The 21,381-nt window shown below is 39.4% G+C and overlaps 1 protein-coding gene across 1 annotated transcript in view; it reads right to left on the bottom strand.

The window, feature by feature from the left end:
* The window catches only part of TANGO6 (transport and golgi organization 6 homolog), a 193,245-nt gene that overhangs the window by 148,006 nt on the left and 23,858 nt on the right, over positions 1-21,381 (bottom strand). Inside the window, exons 5-7 of the mRNA XM_049622425.1 lie at positions 17,050-17,186; positions 14,084-14,246; positions 8,206-8,288 (exon numbers count right to left, since the gene is read on the bottom strand). Coding sequence (XP_049478382.1) covers positions 8,206-8,288; positions 14,084-14,246; positions 17,050-17,186 — 383 coding nt within the window. The remainder of the gene's footprint in view (positions 1-8,205; positions 8,289-14,083; positions 14,247-17,049; positions 17,187-21,381) is intronic.

Genomic DNA, 21,381 nt, shown 5'->3' with positions numbered 1-21,381 from the left:
TCAAGCCCCGCATCGGGCTCTGTGCTGGCAGCTCAGGGCTGGGAGCCTGCTTTGGATTCTGTGTGTGCCTCTCTCTCTGCCCCTCCCCTGCTTGCGTTCTCTCTCTGTCTCTCAAAAATAAATAAACATTAAAAAAATAAACTATAAAAAAAGTTATTTGAGCTGCAAATCTCTTTTTTGGCTTAAATCATTTTACCAGATGTAAGGTACACACATAGAAACGATGAGAATTATTTACGCAGAAGTACAAGTGGCTATGCCAAATTTTCAGTTCAGTGAGCATCTCTATGTACACCTGTTTTGTTGAGACCTTTCCACCTGGCCCACCAGGGCCACACTGCTCCACTCCATGCTGTATGTAAAGGATGCAAGCAGGGGCACCTGGGTGGCGCAGTCGGTTAAGCGTCCGACTTCAGCCAGGTCACGATCTCGCGGTCTGTGAGTTCGAGCCCTGCGTCAGGCTCTGGGCTGATGGCTCGGAGCCTGGAGCCTGTTTCCGATTCTGTGTCTCCCTCTCTCTCTGCCCCTCCCCCATTCATGCTCTGTCTCTCTCTGTCCCAAAAATAAAAATAAATAAATAAATAAATAAATAAATAAAACGTTGAAAAAAAAAAAAAAAAGGATGCAAGCAAAGAAAGGCCTTCTCTTATAATTGCCCCTGCCACATTTTCATTCAGCAAGCTGAGGGCTTATTTCTTTAAATACCAAAATGTATTTATATTTTACCTCTTTCAGAAGAAAGTATTTTTTAAATGGAGGAGATGCAATCCTTGCCTCCTTAAATGAAGTATACTAAACATAGCACTCCCAACATACTTTGTTTTTCAAACTATTATGCCCTTTTGAATTTTTTTTTTTTAACGTTTATTTATTTTTGAGACAGAGAGAGACAGAGCATGAACGGGGGAGGGTCACAGAGAGAAGGAGACACAGAATCTGAAACAGGCTCCAGGCTCTGAGCTGTCAGCACAGAGCCCGATGCGGGGCTCGAACCTACGGACCGTGAGATTGTGACCTGAGCCGAAGTCGGACGCTTAACCGACTGAGCCACCCAGGCGCCCCAAACTATTATGCCCTTTTGGAGTACTTTTTCTGTCTCCTTTCTTGATCCTCTCCGCTGGCACTCTCTTGTCAGCATGCCTTAGTCTAACTAACTTCTAATTTTTTACTTCTAATTCCACTATGGTCCTAATCAGAAAACCAATCTGATCTGGATTGTGTATAAAGTAAAGAGGAAATTGGCTCTGAGGAACTAAGGGGCTCTGCAGCTAGGTATCAAGATGGCAGCCAGATGGGCACCTATTATGATACAGGTGACACAGGACATTCAGTTGGAAACATCAACTGAAACACTAAGATAAAATAGACTTAAAACTCCAACAGAAGATACCAGACTAAAACGAGAGCAGGACTATAAAAACTTTCCATTCAGAAAGAGAGTAGAGAAGGAACAAATGTGCGGAGACCAAGAGGAGACTGCTGAGGAAGATTTCTTTGGGGAGAGCCATTGGTAGGCAGAGCATGTGACCCTTGATCTCAGGGTGAGTTTCAGCACCATGTTGGGTATAGAGATTACTTAAAAATAAAATCTTTAAAAAAAATAAATAAAAATAAAAATGGGCGAAGAGCAAACCCATAATAAGATACTCCCACCAGCAAGGCTATAATAATGGAGGAAAAGGGGAGGGCAGGGAGAGGAGGAGGAGGAGGAGGAGGAGGAGGAGGAGGAGAAAGAGAAATGGTAGTGGTAGTGTTGGCCAGAGAGGATAAACTGGAATTCTCACACTCTGCTGATGGGAATGTAAATGGTGCTGCCACTTTGGAAAATAGTCTGACAGTACCCCTAAAAGTTGAACACAATGTCATCATAAAGTCCAGCGATTTCACTCCTAGCTATATACCCAAGAGAAATGAAAACACATGTCCACACAAAAACTTGTACATGAATGTCTGTAGCAGCATTGTTCACAACAGCCAAAATGTGGAAACAACAAAAATTCCATCAACTGACAAAATGCAATATATCCCTAGAATAGAACACCGTTAGGCAGAATGAAATACTGCTCTATGCAACATGGATGAATCCTAAAAACATCCTCCTGGTGAAAAGTCAGCTACAAAAGACCACATATTACATAAGTCCATTTATATGAAATATCCATAATAGGCAAGTCTACAGAGACAGCAAGTCCATTTTAGTGGTTGCCTAAGGTTTGGGGACAAAATTAGAAGAAGGGAGGGTGCCTGGGTGGCTCAATCAGCTAAATGTCTCACTCTTGACTTGGGCTCAGGTTGTGATCTCACAGTTCATGGGTTCAAGCCCCACATCAGGCTCTGCGCCATCAGCTTGGGATTCTCTCTCTCTCCCTCATTCTCTGCCTGTCCCCCACTCACACGTGCTCTCTCTCAAAATAAATAAATAAACTTTTTTTTTTTTTTTAATTGGGAGAAGGGAGGGGCACCTGCGTGGCTCAGTCAGTAAAGCATCCAACTTTGGCTCAGGTCATGATCTCGTGGTTTGTGGGTTCAAGCCCTGAGTCAGACTCTGCGCTGACAGCTCGGAGCCTGGAGCCTACCTCAGATTCTGTCTCCCTCTCTCTCTGCCCCTCCTCCACTCACGCTCTGTCTCTGTCTCTGTCTCTCAAAAATAAAGAAACATTAAAAATTTTTTAAAATAAATAAATAAAATAAAATTGGGAAAAGGGAGAGTGAATGGGGATGGGGATGGGTAATGGGTATGGGGTCCTTTTAGGGGGACAATAATTTTCTAAAGTCAGATTTGTGGTGATGGTTGCACAACCCTGTGACTACACTAAAAGCACTGAGTTGAACACTTTAAATGTGTGAATTGTGGCGTATGTGAATTATATCCCAGTAAATCTGTTAAAAAGAAAAGAAAAAGAGAGAGAAAACCAGAGCTGGACATGTTCCCAAATGCCTCTCTAAAATTAAACACCCTCTTGTACCCTCTTGCTACCCAGTGAGCTGCTGGATCATTCAACTATCCCAGATGTTTTCCTTGTTTCCTGCCTTTGAGCTGTGCTCTGTAATTTAGTATTAGCAGAAAGTTAATAAAGACAACACAGCCTTTGTTGCTAAACTTTACACAGTGTTTACCATTTCCCCCCAACATACACATTTCCTCTGTTTTCCCAGTGCAGCTGAGCTGCCAAAACCTTGTAGGGAGAATAATTACCCTTCCGCACCCCTTCCTGCTTTCATAACCGCCCCAATCTTTTGTGCATAATCAAGTGTTTACAGCCAACTAATGTTTTGCTTGCCTCTCCAGGAGGTTTTAAATTCACCAAACTGTTCACCAAATTAGGAGGGTTTTTTTCCCTCCCCCTTTTTTGGGGAGCAAGAATAGGAACAATGGCAGGATTCACTGTTTCTGGATCTCTCCATTTTTTAGACGCTAATTCACTCGCCAGAAAGAAGCTGATTTGCTTTCTTTTTCCTCTAAAAGCAATTTTTTTTTTTTACTTCCCAGAAATACTATGAGGGGTTTGTACCAGAGTGTAGTCACAATTAAGTTCTACCCCTGACACCACTTTCAAGTCTTTCTGACATTCCACACCCACCATTTAACAGTTTTCATCATGATATTCCTCAGATGGTGTGTGACTGAAGACAACCTTCCTGAGAGTTAGCTGGGCCTTGTTCTCTAATTCAGAACATTTGCTTTCTACACTGCTCTATATAATTTCTTATTTTTCTACAATCAAAAATGTCCTTACCTATGAATATGTAGAACAGGATATAAAAACTTTCTTTTCATAAGTCTCTAAATGAGGCATTAAAAAAAAAAACAGCATTATTATAGTCACTAAGTTAGGTTTTATCTATAAACAATCTGATGCTATATTTGTATGCCAGGTCCCTTTTTTTAATAGTGAAATTAAATGAAACAGCTTACTTTAGTAAAAAGTTGAGTGTTGAACAGAACGAGTTTTGAATTTTTAAGCGTGAATTTTATACCTACAAATCATGAATATCATACATTAAGTTTAACACAAAAGAAAACAGGGACACCTGGCTGGCTCAGTTGGAAGACTGTGTGACTCTCATTCTTGGGGTCTTGAGTTTGAGCCTCACGTTGGGTGTAGAGATTACTTAAATCAATAACACTTTGCTGAGGCAAAAACAAAACAAGAACAACCACACCCCCCCCCCCCAATCATCTGCCTTCTTATCTGAAAGAATATGACTTAAGGTTTACTCTACACCGTCACATACTGCTAGTAGGAATGTAAACTGGTGCAGCCACTTTGGCAGTTCTTCAAATGGTTAAACACAGGGTTACCATAAGATCTAGCAATTCTACTCTTTTTTTTTTTTTAATGTTTATTTATTTTTGAGAGAGACAGACACAGAATGCGAGTGGGTTAGGGGCAGAGAGAGAGGGAGACACAGAATCCGAAGCAGGCTCCAGGCTCCGAGCTGTCAGCACAGAGGCTGACGCGGGGCTCAAACTCACGGACCGCGAGATCATGACCTGAGCCGAAGTCGGCCGCTTAACCGACTGAACCACCCAGGCGCCCCTCTAGCAATTCTACTCTTAGGTATATACCCAGGAAAATGAAAACATATGTATGCACAAAGACTTGTACACAAATGTCCATAGCAGCATTAATCATAATAGCTAAAATGTAAAAACAACCCAAATATATATCAAAGGATGAATGGATTACAAAATAGAGTCTATATCTACAATAGGATATTATTTGGCAATAAAAATAAATCAAGTCTTGGGGCATCTGATTGGCTCAGTCAGTAGAGCATGCAACTTTTGATCTTGGGGTTGTGAGTTTGAGCCCCATGTTGGGTATAGAGATTACTAAAAAATAAAAGAAATCTTAAAAAAAAAAATTAGGTCCTGCTTTGTGCTTAATATAAACCTTAAAAACATCATGCTAAGTAAAAGAAGCCAATCACAAAAGACCATATAGTGTATAATTCCATTTATATGCTATGTCCAGAATAGGCAAATCTATAGAAAGAGAAAGTAGATTAGTGGTTGACTCGGGTTGGAGGTTGGAGGGGTTAGGAGTAGGGAGAATGGAAAAAAGAGTGGTAAAGGGTTTTGGGTATAGTGTGGGATTTCTTTTTGGGTAATGAAGTATTAGAATATACTTCTAATATGCAAGCCTTAGATTATGCTAAAAAGCCATTGATATGCATGTTTGTTTTTTTTTTTAAGGTAAGCTCCACAATCAGTGTGGCACTTGAACTTGAACTCCCAAGATCAAGAGGTGCATGCTCTACTGACTGCGCCAGACAGGTGCCCTGATTTGCACACTTTAAATGGGTAAACTGTATAGTATGTGAATTACAACTCACAAAGCTGTTTGAAGAAAGATCTACTTTACATCCAAATGTCCATCAACTAATGAACAAATAAACCAAATGTGGTATATTCATACCATGGAATATTACTTAACAATTAAAAGGGACAAAATATTGATATATGCAACAACCTGGATAAACCTCCGAAACATTACGCTAAGAGAGGGTGCCTGGCTGGCCCAGTCAGTACACTTGATCAACAGTCCGTGACTCTTGATCTCAGGGTCATGAGTTCGAGCCCCATGTTGGGCAAAGTGATTACTTTGAAAAAAAACAAAACATGGAAACACCTCCCCACACACATACACAAAACATCATACTAAGAGAGAGAAGTCCGCCACAGAAGATCACATGTTGCATGGTTCCTTCCCATGAAACAGCCATAAAGGCAAATCCACAGAGGTAGACAGATTAGTGGTTGCCTGGGGCTAAGGGTGGGAACAAGGAGTGACTATAAATAGGCACAGGGACCTTTTTAGGGTAATGGAGACGTTCTAAAATTGTAATGTATTAGTTTCACAACGCTGTAAACTTACTAAAAATCATTGACTTGCATACTTAAAACATTATTTTATGGTCTGTAAAGTATATCTCAATAAAGTTGTCTTATAAAAAAAGATTTATTCTAGAGGCGCCCTGGTGGCTCAGTCAGTTAAGCATCCAACTCTTGGTTTCGGCTCAGATCATGATCTTGTGGATTTGTGGTTTGAGCCCTGAGTGGGGCTCTGCGCTGGCAGTGTGGAGCTAACTTGTAATTCTCTCTCCCTCTCTCTCTGCCTCTCTCTGACTCATGCTGCCTCTGTCTCTCTCAAAATAAATAAACTTTAAAAAAAAGATTTATTCGAAAAAAATTTTGAAGAGGCAATTTTTAAAACGGACAAAACGTGAATAGGCAATTTACAGAAGAAAAATATGAATAAACCTAGAACACAAAAAGATGTTCAACTCACTAGTAATAAGAGAACTAACTGTTAACTAAAACCACAATGTACCTTTAGATGGGAAGCCATGGCAATGTGACCAGGGATAGGTAGATAGAAGATTTCAACTGAACTGGTAATGTTTAATTTCTTAAGCTGAGTGGTGGGTACATGAGTGTTTTACTCTGCATTTTTTATCTGTTTGAATTATTTCATAAAAAACTAAACACTTTCTCTAAAATGCTTAACTTATTGCCATAGAAAAGAAATGAGAAATGTGGAGTATAATTTTTTAAATTATTGATAAGTAATTTACATGCCATAAAATTCATTCTTAAGGGGTGTCTGGGTGGCTCAGTCGGTTAAGCATCCAACTTCAGCTCAGGTCACGATCTCATGGTTCGTGAGTTCGAGCCCCACATCAGGCTCTGTGCTCACAGCTCAGAGCTTAGAACCTCTGTGTCTCCCTCTCTCTCTGCCCCTCCCCTGCTCATACTCTGTCTCTCTCTCAAAAATAAATAAACATTAAAAAAAATTCACTCTTAAAATGTACAAGTGGCTTTTAGTATATTCACAAGACTGTATAACTATCACCACTGTCTAATTCCAAAACATTTTCCTTACCTCACAGAGAAATCCCATACCCATTAGCAGACACTCCTAACTCCCCAGCTCCAGCCCCTAGCAACCGCTAATCTACTTTCTGTCTCTATGAACTTGCCCAATCTTAATATTCTACATAAATGGAATCATACAACGTGTGGTCTTTTTTTTCTGGTTTCTATTAAAGTTTAAAATTTGTTACTTTTAAATGTTTGCATTGTGTTTGCGTTAAATGTGTCCATACTTCATTCATTTTTATGGCTAAAAAATATTCCATTATATGCATATATCACATTTGTGTATCTATTTATCAGTTGATAAACATTTGGGTGACTTCCACGTTTGGGCTATTATGAATAGTGCCGTGATGAACATTTGTGCACAGATTTTTGTCTGAACATGTTCTCATTTCTCTTAGGTATATACCTAAGAATGGAATTACTGTGTCAAATAGTAATTCCATGTTTAATGTTTTGAGGAACTGCCAAATTATTTTCCAAAGCAGCTGGACCTTTTTACATGGCAAATAATTTTGAAAGCTATTTACTAGCGTGGATATTTTTCATAGTAAAATACTATTATAAATTTATTGAAATAAACCTTAAAGAATATTTATCCCAGCTCCATCTGGCCCTAACGCAATGGATTTCATTTTTTGTCTAAAAATATATGTTTCATATATATTTATAAGACTGTAATCATAGAGAACATACATTTTTTTTTCACTTTCAGTAATATATTTAGGTAGTCATTTGCAAGATTCACTTATTCAGACTTACTTGTATATGACGGTGATTACTTTAGAAAGATATAAAGTAGACTCAATATTCTCATACACTTTTGGAAGCCTATAGCACTGCAAATGCCACTGTCAATTTCTTCAAAAGACATGCTTTCATCAGTGGTATGTGCCAGTTAGAGAATCTAAACTGTTTAACATTCAGAGTAAATGATGAAATTGACAGTTTCAAAACGTATCAGCTTTTTTACTAACAGCTTATATTTTCCAGTTTTCAAAGTGAAAAAATCATGATAGTTTGGAATTAACATTTTTTTAATGTTTATTTATTATTTTTGAGAGACACAGAGAGACAGAGTGTGAGCAGTGGAGGGGTAGGGAGAGAGGGAGACACAGAATCTGAAGCAGGCTCCAGGATCTGAGCTGTCAGCACAGAGCCTGACGCGGGGCTCAAACCCACAAACTGCCAGATCATGACCTGGGCCGAAGTTGGAGGCTTAACCAACTGAGACACCCAGGCACCCCAGAAAGGCAAAACTATTTTAAAAGACTATGTGTAAATGTTATCTAGAAACATTAGTGACTCAAATTACCAACCTTAAATACATCCTCAATACATCTGTTAAGTTCCTCTTCTGTTACCAAAATGGTCCCTGGAGCCATGTCACTCTCTGGAATCTCTAGAGAACAAAAAACAAAATTACCCATATTCAGTGCCTCATTGAATAGAGCTCAGGACTTAAGGAAGAAAGTGTTGCTAGATAGTTCTGTAAGTAACACCTACAATTAGAGATTCAACATGATTACCAATGTACAATACAACACCAAACACAGTATTTCATGAAATCTATGATGCCAATGATTATAAACATTCGTTGTTATTTTATATATCACAAGAAAGAAGAAAGCCAATAACTTATGAAACATTATGACTTGAAATTTTACTTGTAAATTTAATGAATGAAAAATTAGGGATCAAATTAAATGAAAATGACAATCAATGGTTACGTGGAGGTGAAAACAGGGTGCCTGGCTAGCTCAGTTGGTGGAGCATAGGACTCTTGATCTTTGGGTTGTGAGTTCGGCAAGCCCTGTGTTGTGTGTACAGGTTACTCAAAAATAAAATGTTAAAAAAAAGTTTTAAAATAGATTTTATAAAAAGGATTAAAAGAGGGGAGGTCAGTGGGGAATGTGTGAAATAGGTGATGGTGATTAAACAGTACACTTATCGTGATCAGCACTGAATAATGTATAGAATTGTTCAATCAGTACTTGTACACCCAAAACTAATACAATACTGCATGTTTGCTATATGGAATTAAGATTTAAAAACTTAATAAAAAAAGTATTGAGAGTTCTTTTAGATTTATTTAGACATACAATTTTATTAAATATCATTCCTTATATAAGCTATATAATTGGGATAAACAGAATAAGAAATTCTGAACACTTCACATTTAAAAAGTCCAACTCTTCTGAAACATTTCGACACCATTACTGATATCCACATATTGCCATAATATACTGAACTCTGTGCCACCTCAAAAATGTAGGTGATGTGAAATTTCTTTTTTAATTTTTTTTTTAACGTTTATTTATTTTTGAGACAGAGAGAGACAGAGCATGAATGGGGGAGGGTCAGAGAGAGAGGGAGACACAGAATCTGAAACAGGCTCTAGGCTCTGGGCTGTCAGCACAGAAAGAGCCCGACGCGGGGCTCGAACTCACGGACCGCGAGATCATGACCTGAGCCGAAGTCGGACGCTTAACCGACTGAGCCACCCAGGCGCCCCTCTTTTTTTTTTTTAAAACTGTATTTATTTTTGAAAGAATGAGTTGGGGAGGGGCAGAGAGAGGGGAGAAAGAGAGAATCCTAAGCAGGTTCTGTGCTGACAGCACGGATCCCAGTGTGGGGGCTTGAACTCACCAACCGTGAGATCATGATCTGAGCTGAAACCAAGAGTTGGACGCTTAACCAACTGAGCCACCCAAGTGTCCCTGATGTGAAATTTCTTAAAAGTTCACCACTCTAGGGGAACCTGGGTGGCTCAGTCAGTTAGGTGTCTGACTTCGGCTCAGGTCATGATCTCATGGTTCATGGGTTCAAGCCTCACATCAGGCTGTGTGCTGACAGCTTCAGATTCTGTGTCTCCTTCTCTCTCTGCCTCTCCCCCGCTCATGTTCTGTCTCTCTCTCTCTCTCTCAAAAATAAATACAAACATTTTCTTAAAAAAAAAAAAAAAGGTCACCACTCTACTGTTGTCTTCACAGTTTTTTCCTAAGTCACTGACATCCATTCTATGAGTTTTAATGCTCATTTGCAGGCACAGATAATGCCATGATTGGCCAACAATAATTGTGAGATACATCTCAACACCAGAATTGTTAAAATGTGAAAAATATTTCCAAAATTCACGTTTTTTGTTTTGGGGTTTTTTTTGTTTGTTTTTTAAGTAGGCTCCATGCCCAATGTGGGGCTTGAACTCACAGCCCTGGGATCAAGAGTTGGATGCTCTACTGACTGAGCCAGCCAGAAGACCCCCCAAAATTAAAGCTTTTTTATGTTAAAAACATGTGCACCTTAGAATTGATAAAATATGGTAATTTATCATAATTGTCACATAGTCTTAAAAATGTGATACAATATGAAAAACAAAATAAGAAAGCCTGTATTTTAGGGTTTTTTTTTTCCCCCAGTGGCAATGATGGGGCTGTCTATATAAAACCAGTCAGACTATCATACACCCTTTTTGTTATCCGGACACTGTCAATGCAAAACATGTAGCTGGTGTTACGAATATAACCTAACATATGAAGAAATGTCTGGCAAATAGATGTCCAATAGGAATGAACAATGTCCAGGACAATAATAATTGATCCACAAATGGAATGGATCTAGTTACCCTAAGAACAGTGCTCTTAGACCAGTGTTCAAACTTGAACACACACCTGAATTACCCAGAAGGGCCTGTTAAAACACAGATTGTTGGGACCCACACCAGCATTTCTGATTCAGTAGGTCTGAGGAGAGCCCAAGAAGTTGCATTTCCAATACATTACCAGGTGATGCTGATGTTGCTGGTCCTGGGGCCACACTATGAGGACCACTGCCTCAGACTACAATACCTAATTCATAGATTAGGTATTAGACAAGAGAATAGATTAGTAATGAGGTATACTCTTAATACATGAAATTAGAGAGAGAGCACGCAAGTGGGGGAGAGGGACAAAGGGAGACAGAGAGAGAATCCCAAGCAGGCCTCGCACTTAGTGCAGAGCGCAAGGCAGGACTCAATCCCACAACCCTGGGATCATGACCTGAGCCGAAATCAAGGGTTGGACACTCAACTGACTGAGGCACCCCTTGAGCGATTTTTTGAAGCATATACTGGATCTAGACTAGGTTTCTATCAAATATGTAAAGAAATTTAAACTATTTACTCAAATACCATGTTTAGTTCAGGCCGATCCATGGACACCTATATATATATATTTATATATATATACATACACACACACACATGTATACATATGTATACACGTATATATGTATATATATATAACGTTTATCACACCTGAATAATCAAAAATTTCACTTCACCAGGTTCAATTTGGTGAAGTTTTACTATGCACAAAAATTAGACTTTCTTTATCCCTGCCCACCTCACCCCCACTATACACACCCAGGAAATGTTTACTACAGATGACTTCTTAAAAAAGTCTACATAGAACTAAATTTGGTTTAACCATAACATCAAACTTTTTCTTCATTTAAAACCTTGGAACTACTATCTAGAAAGGTTTTTTGTTTTGTTTGTTTTTTTTTTTTTTAACAAAGAATGTTGAAATAATATTCTGCATCCAAGCATTAAATTCAGTAAACTGTGGGGGAAAAATTCAGTCAAGTATAAAAACATACGAAGGCAGGTGATGAGTTGGTGCAATGTCAATCTTCTAAGACATTAAAACAGAACTAAACCCACCAGCCAAATACGGGAAAATCTGAGCATCAAAATGAATGATAAGAGGGGAGGCTGGGTGGCTCAGTCGGTTAAGTGGCCGACTCTGGACTTTGGCCCAGGTCATGATCTCGCTGGTTTGCAGTGACAGCGCAGAGCCTGCTTGGGATTCTCTCTCTCCCTCTCTCCGCCCCGCCCCTGCTCTTGTGCATGCACTGTCTCTCAAAATAAATAAATAAATATTTTTAAAAAAATGAATGACAAGAATGTTGGGTAACTCACTGAATAAAATCTTAAAAAAAAAAAAACTTAAAAAAAGAGATGAGGCAAGGAGAAAGAAAAGCTCTTCTTTATAGAAGAATAGCAACCTAACAAATTAAAATAACAAAGAAAGTAACCATTTTACTGGCAAGAATCATCAATGGATAACAAACCACAGCATGAAAGACTTAACAGGAAACAGGGCACACAGTCTCAGACTATCATCCCACAGATTACTTATTAATTACAGAGAAAGATATGTTAACAATGGAGAAATCAGGCTACTAATGAAATGATCAAATTTAATATCACCAGAATGGGATAAATTGATTACGTGTGCCCCCTAATCTAATGGAGACTGAGAAAAAATAGTCATCCTATGGAATATTGCTGCTGAAATATTTACCCTGGATCTAATCATGAGGAAACAATTAGACAAATACAAATTGCACAACGTTTTGTTACCGAGGCTCTTCAAAAATGCCATGGTAAGGATGGATGCCTTCCCTCCTCGGCGTGGTCTGAGCGCCCAGCCTGACCCCAGCCCTGGGGTGCCGCTACAGCAGCGAGAACAAGGACTGGGACCAGGACGGAGAGGAGCGGAAGCTGCTGCTGGACCCTAGCAGCCCCCCTGCCCAAGCCCTCGACGGAGCTGAACCCAGTTCCCACAGCCTGCCTTCCGCTCACACTGACGAGCAGGCCCCGCTCTCGTCCGTCCCGGCTAACACAGCCGGCAACGTCACCGAGCCTGCTGAGGGCTCCCAGGGCCTCCCAAGGCGAACAGCGGCACCAGCACATGGAGCTGGCAGGCAGTTCAGCGCCCACCTGGCTGTGCTGAGCAGCAGCCTGACCCGCGGGAAAACGCAGCTGCCGCTGTCCTCTCACACCAGCAGCCCCACCGAGTGCCGGCCGGCGAGCCCCTCCCTTCTCCGACTTACAGCTGCTGGTGCCTACAGTGCACTTTCTCAGATCTGAGTGGTTGCAAAAGAGGAGCTGGGGGGCGCCTGGGGGGCTCAGTCAGTTGAGCATCCGACTCTTTATTTCAGTTCAGGTCATGATCTCACAGTTTGTGGGTTTGAGCCCCGAGTCGGCCTGTGAACTAACGGAGCCTGCTTGGGATTCTCTCTCTCCCTCTCTCTGCCCCTCCCCTGCTCACGCTCTCTCTCTCTCTCAAAATAAATAAACATTAAAGAAACATTTTTTTTTTAAAGGAGGAGCTGGATGTACACTTTGGCATCCCATGAAGAGAGGGATCCTTGGACAGACCTTTTTCTCCTCTCTTCACCTCGTCTCCACCCTGTCTCCCTTGGCCCCCAGCCTCACTGTGACTCCAACAATACCCTAACTTACTACTATTCACAGAGAAAAGTATAGAGGAGGAGAAGAGTGAGGTTGAAAGCCTGAGCAAGTGAGGATGGAGCAAGGGAGGGTAGAATCATTTGGGACTGGCCTTAAACACCCTGGCCAGGGGTTGGGGTGCTCAAAAGGTTAGGGCCCGGTAGGTCTTCACTATCTCTGGGAGGGTGGAGGTACCACTCTGAGGGTGATCCCTAGGGAACCTATGGGGGCCCCCTTCACACCCTTTCTCTTGGCCTCACTCCTGTCCTCTCCCTAACTTGGTGTTCACATGCACCTCACTAAGGTTTCTGACCAGGGTCCAGATGAGCCTGAATTTGAATGAACTGAGTTTGTCCTTCTAACACCTTGGGTTTTTACATGTTTGGGGTTTTACGGTTTTGTTTCAGCTTGTCACTCTTGATAAAGGAAGTGTATTCATCTGGGGAAAAAAACATCATGGTGAAAAACAAACAAAAGGCTAGGGAACTATTCTACATTAATGGAAACTAAAAAGATATAAGTAAATGCAATGCAGGAGTCTTCACTAGAATCTAGACTTAAACGAAAAAATAACTACAGAGGAAGTTCTTGAGACAATTAGAGAAATTTGAATCAAGTCTGTATATCAAATGACGTCTGCAACTAACAAGCGCTGATGTACATGTTATAAAAAGAGAGAAAGATAAAAGCGAATGTGGCCAGAATATGAGCAGCTGGGCAATCCAGGTAAAGCGTACAGGGGTGCTTCAAGGTACTTTTCTTGGAATTTACGTGAGGTGGATCTTTCAAAGTAAAAAGTTGGGGAGAAAAGAAAGCAAAACTGGAGACAATGAAGTATGACAGACTTCAGTCACTGAAATCTGAAACACTGAGGAAGATCCCTGAGAGGAACACAACCACCAGACTTCCCCCTTTACCTGCGGTGTTTAAACATCGATGGAGGGGGGCTAGCACCGGTTCAAGCAAATACTTCGAAGCCAATTGTGGGCGTTCTCTCGACATGGTTATAAAGGTAGTGGTGGCAACTCTCTGAAACTGTCGCGCTGTCAATTTATCTTGAAAGTGAAATAAATCTAGAATCTACGAGAAAAAGCACATAAAGGTAAATACAAGACTCTTTGCAAGGACTATTACATTTAAATAAAGAGAAAGCGGTATTTCTTTAATCCAAAAAACAAACTTACTGCAATAATACTGATTCGACAGAATTTTTTTTTTTTAATTTAACAACCCAGTATCAGCGGTGTGAGAACCGAAGAGGCCATGCTTCTACTAAATAATGTTATCAAATTTATAAAATAGATGTTCATTATAGAAAATTTACAAAATAAAGTTTTAGGAAGAAAAATCATCCTAAATCACTAAAACATTTATGCCGGGATATTTTTGCCGGGATATTTCTGTATAATTTTTTCTTTTTAATTATTAAGGCCTCACTTAATATTCAGTTTTACATATTGTTGAAATCTTCTCATATTGTAAATTCCTCAAAAATATTATATTGAAGCTGTATGTAAGAATTTATTAAATTATTCCCTAATATCCAGACATTGAGTTTTCTCTCAAAATTTTGTTATCATAGTACACCTAAAACTACTATAACACTGTATGTTAACTAGACTGGAATTAAAAGAAAAAACTTAAAAAAAAATTTTTTTTGCTATCATAAGTAGCATGACCAAATGAAATTTCTGGATCGAGGCATATAAATATATTTAGGATCTGAAGGGCCTGTCATGCCTGAACTATCCCAGAAAGGAGTCTATTTTATTCTCAAAGATAAACATAGATCTCCTGTGCCTATAAGTGGTTCACCCTAGTATAAACAGCCAATAAAACGTGCATTTCTCTTCCTGACTTAAAAGTGAGTCTTGCACTTTTTTGCAGACAGGAGTATCTTCTGCCCAAAAATTGTATGTGACCTTTGACAGTTCCAGAGAGAGACTCAGCACGCGTGAAACCTGTGACTTGTTTCATCATTTTGTTATGAACCAAAACTGTAACTACTAGATTCAGAAAATACTTACTCATCATTGCAAATGCTAACTTTTTTCTGTAGGAAGATTTATATTTAGTATTTTTCAATATAAGATCTTTGCATTGTGATATTTTGTTCTCATGCATGCCTACCCATGAGAACCCTTAAGATAAGTGTAACAACTGAATGACCTTCACTCCAAAAGGTGTGGGGAATACTGATTAAGCAAACTCCTTCCACATTTTCCATATATAAGATTAGCAAAAAAAAGGAAATTCTTGTAACACATTGGGTAAGCAAAGGTGTGGGAAAACAGATACATAAACAATATCAGTCAAAAATTTAAATGCACATACCCTTTGAACCAATCATTTCAATTTTAGGGATTTTCCCTATGGCAATATTTGCATGTGTAAAAAATCTATAGATATTAACTGTAGCATGGTTGGCAGCAGCAAAAGAATGGAAACAACTCAACGTCCATTAATAGGAGGCTGGTTAAATAAATTATGGTACATTAATATGGTGAAATACTATGTACCCATGAACAGAATGAGGCAACTCAGTAGGAAATTATCTCCTAAGTACATTGGGGGTGTTTTGTTTTTAATTTTGTTTAATGTTTATTCATTTTTGAGAGAGAGAGAGAGAGTGCTAGCGCTTGCAAGAGCAGGGGAGGGACAGAGAGAGAGGGAGACAGAGGATCTGAAGGAGACTCTGTGCTGACAACAGAGACCCCAATGTGGGGCTCAAACCCATGAACTGACAGATCATGACCTGAGCTGAAGTCAGATGCCTAACCGACTGAGCCACCTAGGCGCCCCTCTCCAAGGTACAATGTTAAGAAGCAAAAATGAAGGGGTGCCTGGGTGGCTCAGTAGATTAAGCGTCTGACTTCAGCTTAAGTCTTGATCTCGCAGTTTGTGGGTTCAAGCCCCCCATCGGATCTGTGCTGACAGCTCAGAGCCTGGAGGCTGCTTCGGATTCTGTGTCTCCCTCTCTCTCTCTCTGCCCCTTACCTGCTTGCGCTCTGTCTCTCTCTCTCTCTCTCTCAAAAAAAATGAATAAAAAACGTTAAAAAAAATTGTTTTAAAAAGAAGCAAAATGAAAAACTACGTGTAGCATGTTATCATTTGGATAAAAATTAGAATATATATACGTACATAGACACATAATTGTATATACATTAATACACAGAATATCACTGAAAAATAAACAAGAAATTGGTAAGAGTGACTACCTCTGAGGGACTAGAAAACAGAGATGAGAAGATTTGTTTTTCTGTTTACTCTTATGTGCTTTTTAAACTGTATACCATGTTAATTTACCGTGTTTACTTAATACCAGTTTTTTTTTTAAACTAAAACCACACAGAAAAGATAATGAACACAATGAAATTTTAGTTTCATATTCCAGCTCTGAGAGCAAGCTGAACTACTCATTTAACAATGGTGAGGCGTTCTTAAACCTAACAATTAGGTGGGTCTCTTTCACAGGTGTTTATTCACTTAATTCACAAGGCTCCTCACTGAACAATAAACTTAAATATTATATTTCTTTCACCTCCACATTAGATGGGGCGCCTGGGTGACTCAGTCCCTTGAGTGTCCGACTCTTGATTTCGGCTCAGGTCATGATCCCAGGTTATGATCGAGCCCCATGTCGGGCTCTGTGCTGAGCATGGAGCCCTGCTTAAGATTCTCTCCCTCTGCCCCTCTCCCCCCACTCATTCTCTTTCTCTCTCAAAATAAATAAATCAACATTAAAAAAAAAAGCAAGGCCCCTCACTGAACAATAAACTTAAATATTACATTGCTTTCACCTCCACGTTAGAGAAACATTAAATGTCATTTCCATGAATAAGCAGATAATCCTCAAACAGTGAAAAGAAACAAAACTGTTTACCTGGGGGCAGATATCTCTATAGTAATCCTCTGGTGAAAGAGACTGCTGGGGACAAGAGGCCAGGATCTTTGCAATCAAGTCACACTTCTTCCAGTCAGCAGCCATTGCCTCTGCATCACTCCCGCCAGCCGCCCCAGCTGTCAGAGATGAACAGAGATGTCAAAAAGTCATTACTAGTTCCCCATATGTGGTCCTTAAAATTCTGGCGTAAACGTGTTTTTTCTCTACTGAAAACTGTTTATTTCTTTCATAAGATAATCTACCCCTCTGCATTTTCCTTTCGATGTTGGTTTCTGCAAAGTTAAGAGGAAAAAGTAGCAGCTTAATCACGGTAATGTTATTGTCCACATAATTTGAATACTAGTTTCCTCTCAGTGCTTATTACTTTTATTATTATTATTTGATGATGATGATATGATGTCTCTTTATATGCAGCATGTCAATAAAACTGCTTTAAACCAAAGCTATGCAGTAACAGGTACCAGATTTACCTTACCACCTTAAATTATTGGAAAACTGGACAAAATATATAAACAACGGTTTTCAGACACTGGACAACAGGCGACCCAGGACACTGACCCCTGAGAGAAAAAAACAAACAAGGTGAGCCCCATGAATACCCTAGCCTACTATCTAGAGAAAATTTTAAGGCCTCAGTACAGGAAGGCAGAGCCGAAACAAAGTCTGGCATCTTGAGTTAAAGAAACCTAGTTTAGAGTCCCTAGTTTAGGAAGGCCAAGGCAGGTAGAATTTTCAGGATAAAATACCAGAAGGGAGGTATGTAAAGAGAGAGCTCCAAAGATCTGCACAGGAGTCCTCTTTCAAACCTTTGGCAGACTATAACCTATGCATATGTGCAAAAAACAAAACAAAACAAAACAAAACAAAACAAGGCTGGGGCAAGAACCACCAATAAGAAGTAGGGGGAAAATCCCTTGAGTTCACACAGGGCTGATGCTCTATTTTTGGGGTTTTTTTGTTTGTTTGTTTTTTTCAGTTTTCTTTTCTTTCTGTATAATATCATTCCCACTAGTGAGCATGGAAAGGCCTCCAAATATGCAGAGCATCAAGTAAAATCTCAGAATGGTTATGCCTCAGGAGTGCGGCCAAATTAATTCAGATTAAAGGCTACTCTAGACCCACAGTAACAAAGCTTAAAAGCCAGGATCAAAAGGATCAAACTGATTCTAAGAAAATCAACTGCATCCCAGCATAAAGCCTAACAAAGAAATACAACAATATCTAGCAACCAACAATATAAAATAAATTTCCAATATCCATTCAAGAATTTCCAGGCATATGCATACAGTGGAATATTATTCAGCCATAAAAAAGGAATAAAAGACTGTTCATGCTACAATATGGATAAACCTCAAAAATGTTATGCTAACTGAAAGAAGTCCAACAAAAAAGAGCACATATTGCATGATTCCATTTGGATGAAATATCCAAAATAGGCAGATCCACTGAGGCAGAAACTAGATCAGTGCTTACAAGGGGCTGGAGGAGGAAAGAATGGGGAGTGATTACTAATGAGCATAAGGTTTTGTGGGGAGGAAGATGGTGCAAATGTTTTGGAATTATATTTTCATAATGATTGTACAACTTTGTGAATATACTAAAAAACACTGACATGTACTCTTTAAAAAAGTGTATTTATGGTATGTGAATAACATCTCAATAATAAAAAATTAGCAGGCCTGCAAAGAAGCAAGAAAGTATGAACCATAATCGAAGGACCTATCATAGAAACAGACCCATTAAAACAGAGATGACAACATTAGGAAACAAAAACACTAAAACAGCTAGTATAAATGCATTCCCTATTTTCAAAAAGGCAAAGAATGATCATGATGATGAAATAAATGGAAGATATTTAAAAAGACTAATATTGAACCTCTATTAATGAAAAAGAAAATACGGGGTGCCTGGGTGGCTCATTCGGTTAAGCCTCCAACTCTTGATTTTGGCTCAGGTCATGAACTCACGGTTCGTGGATTCAAGCCCCATGCTGGGCTCTGTGCTAACAGCACCATGCAGAGCCTGATTGGGATTCTCTCTCTCCTCTCTCTCCGCCCTTACCTGTACTCTCTCTCTCTCTCTCTCTCTCTCTCAGAATGAATAAACTTAAAAAAAAAAAAAAAGAAAGAAAATATCTGTAATGAAAAACTCACTGGATGGGATTAACAGCAGATTAGACCCTACAAAAGAAAATATCAGTAAAGCTGAACACAAAGCAATAGAAATTAACCAAAATTACACAGAAAGAAAACTGAAAAACAAAAACAAACAAAAAAAACAAAAAAGAAAAAATAGAGCATCAGTAACTTGTAGGACACATTATAGTATAATATTAGGTATAACTCAAATTCCAAAAAGAGGACCACCTGGTTGGCTCAGTTAGTACAGCATGTGACTCTTAATCTCTGGGGTCATGAGTTTAAGCTCCATGTTAGGGGTTAGGGTTTACTTTTAAAAAAAGTTAAAAAGAAAAAAAGAGAAGAGAGGATAGAAAAATATATTGGAAGAAAATGTCTGAGAAACTTCCAAATATGATGAAAACTATAAATTCTCACCTCTAATAAGCCCAAGAAACATGAAGCAGAAGAAACATGATAAAAATCACCCACACCAAGGAATATCGTAATCAAATATCTAAAAACCAGTGACAAGGAGAAAAAGCTTAAAAGCAACCAGAGGAAAAAAGATATATCATATAAAGAACAGAGAGACAATGATGACACCAAAAACATTTTCAAAAAGGAAGATGAAATAAAGACTTTTTCAGGAATTCACTGTCAGCAGATCTGCACTACAAAAAATGCTAAACTTCTTCAGGCAGAAGGAAATTTGAATTAAAATTCGGATCTACACAAAGAAATGAAGAACATCAGAAATGGCAAATGTGTGAGTAAATATAAACTGCTTCAAATCGGTTTTGAGAAGAAACAAGATTTAAATAGATAACAAAAAATATATACAAGCATAAGTAGAGGGGGAAAAAGCTCATGGCAAAAATAGGGTTCTAAGTGTCTTAGAGCAGCTCTCCAATTTGCATGGCCTTGGGTGAACTCGAACTTTTCTTTGGAAAAAAGGATGCAAGGACCTATTTGCATGTGGCAACTTCTCGCAGGTAACTGATAATTTTTCACTTCATTGCCCCTAGAAGCCAATGCCAGCAGAACTGGAGAGGCAACATTACAGGCACTCTAGACCACATCTATCAATGTCTGCCAACCACTCTGACCTCACCTTTGTCTGACAGGACCAACGTACATTTACCACACTAGAAATGCAATGTCGAGACGGATTCTTCTGTCTCTCTTCTTCCCTCCTCACACATCCAGTCCTTCATTAAGTTCCGGCAATGCTACTTCATAAATACCTCTTACAGTCATTCATTTCTCTCCATTTCTACTGCCACTGCATTGATCCAAGCCACCGCGATCTCTCAGATGACACTTCTTACCTGATCTCCCTGGTTCTGCTCTTACCCATCCCATTCTTCACAATACATCTAAAATGTAGATTTGATCATGCCTCTCTCCTTTGTAAAACCTTCCAATGGTTTCTCGTTGCACTCAGAATAAAGATCAATGCTCTACCCACACTGAAGCCTCCTCAAAAACACTATGCTTTTTCTTATACCAGTTTCTTCATATGTGCTATTCTCTCCGCCTGTTACTCTTCTCTCACTTTTTAAAAAAAAAATTTTTTTTTTAACGTTTATTTATTTTTGAGACAGAGAGAGACAGAGCATGAACAGGGGAGGAGCAGAGAGAGAGGGAGACACAGAATCTGAAACAGGCTCCAGGCTCTGAGCTGTCAGCACAGAGCCCGACGTGGGGCTCGAACTCACGGACCGTGAGATCATGACCTGAGCCGAAGTCGGACGCTTAACCGACCAAGCCACCCAGGCGCCCCATCTCACTCTTTAATAAAGTCCTACTCAGTCTTCAGGGTTCAGCTTAAATGTCTTTTCCATCAAAAAGACACTAAGTGTGTGGTAAATTGTCACATCAGCGATAGGAAACAAATGTGCGTGGGATACGCGAGATAAGGGACTAAGCACAAAAGAAAGGCAAAGGAATCACCAGGATAAAGGTGGAGGGAGATCCTAGCATGTCTGCTATGTGAAAGATAACTAGTCCAGATTAGAGAAGACTCAGAGAGAGATGTCTCCAAGAAGATCAAACCAATAGAATATCAGGTGTATTTGAACATCTTGAAAGGAGACTTACACAACTGGAAGGGAATTTGAAAACAGATTAGTGAGACATACATGAAACACTAAGCAGACAAACAAAAATGGTATTTAACTGCAAGAAGTAC

This window comes from Panthera uncia (assembly GCF_023721935.1).
Source record: "Panthera uncia isolate 11264 chromosome E2 unlocalized genomic scaffold, Puncia_PCG_1.0 HiC_scaffold_20, whole genome shotgun sequence".
NCBI classification, from domain to species: domain Eukaryota; kingdom Metazoa; phylum Chordata; class Mammalia; order Carnivora; family Felidae; genus Panthera; species Panthera uncia.
This window is presented reverse-complemented; position numbering and strand designations above follow the sequence as displayed.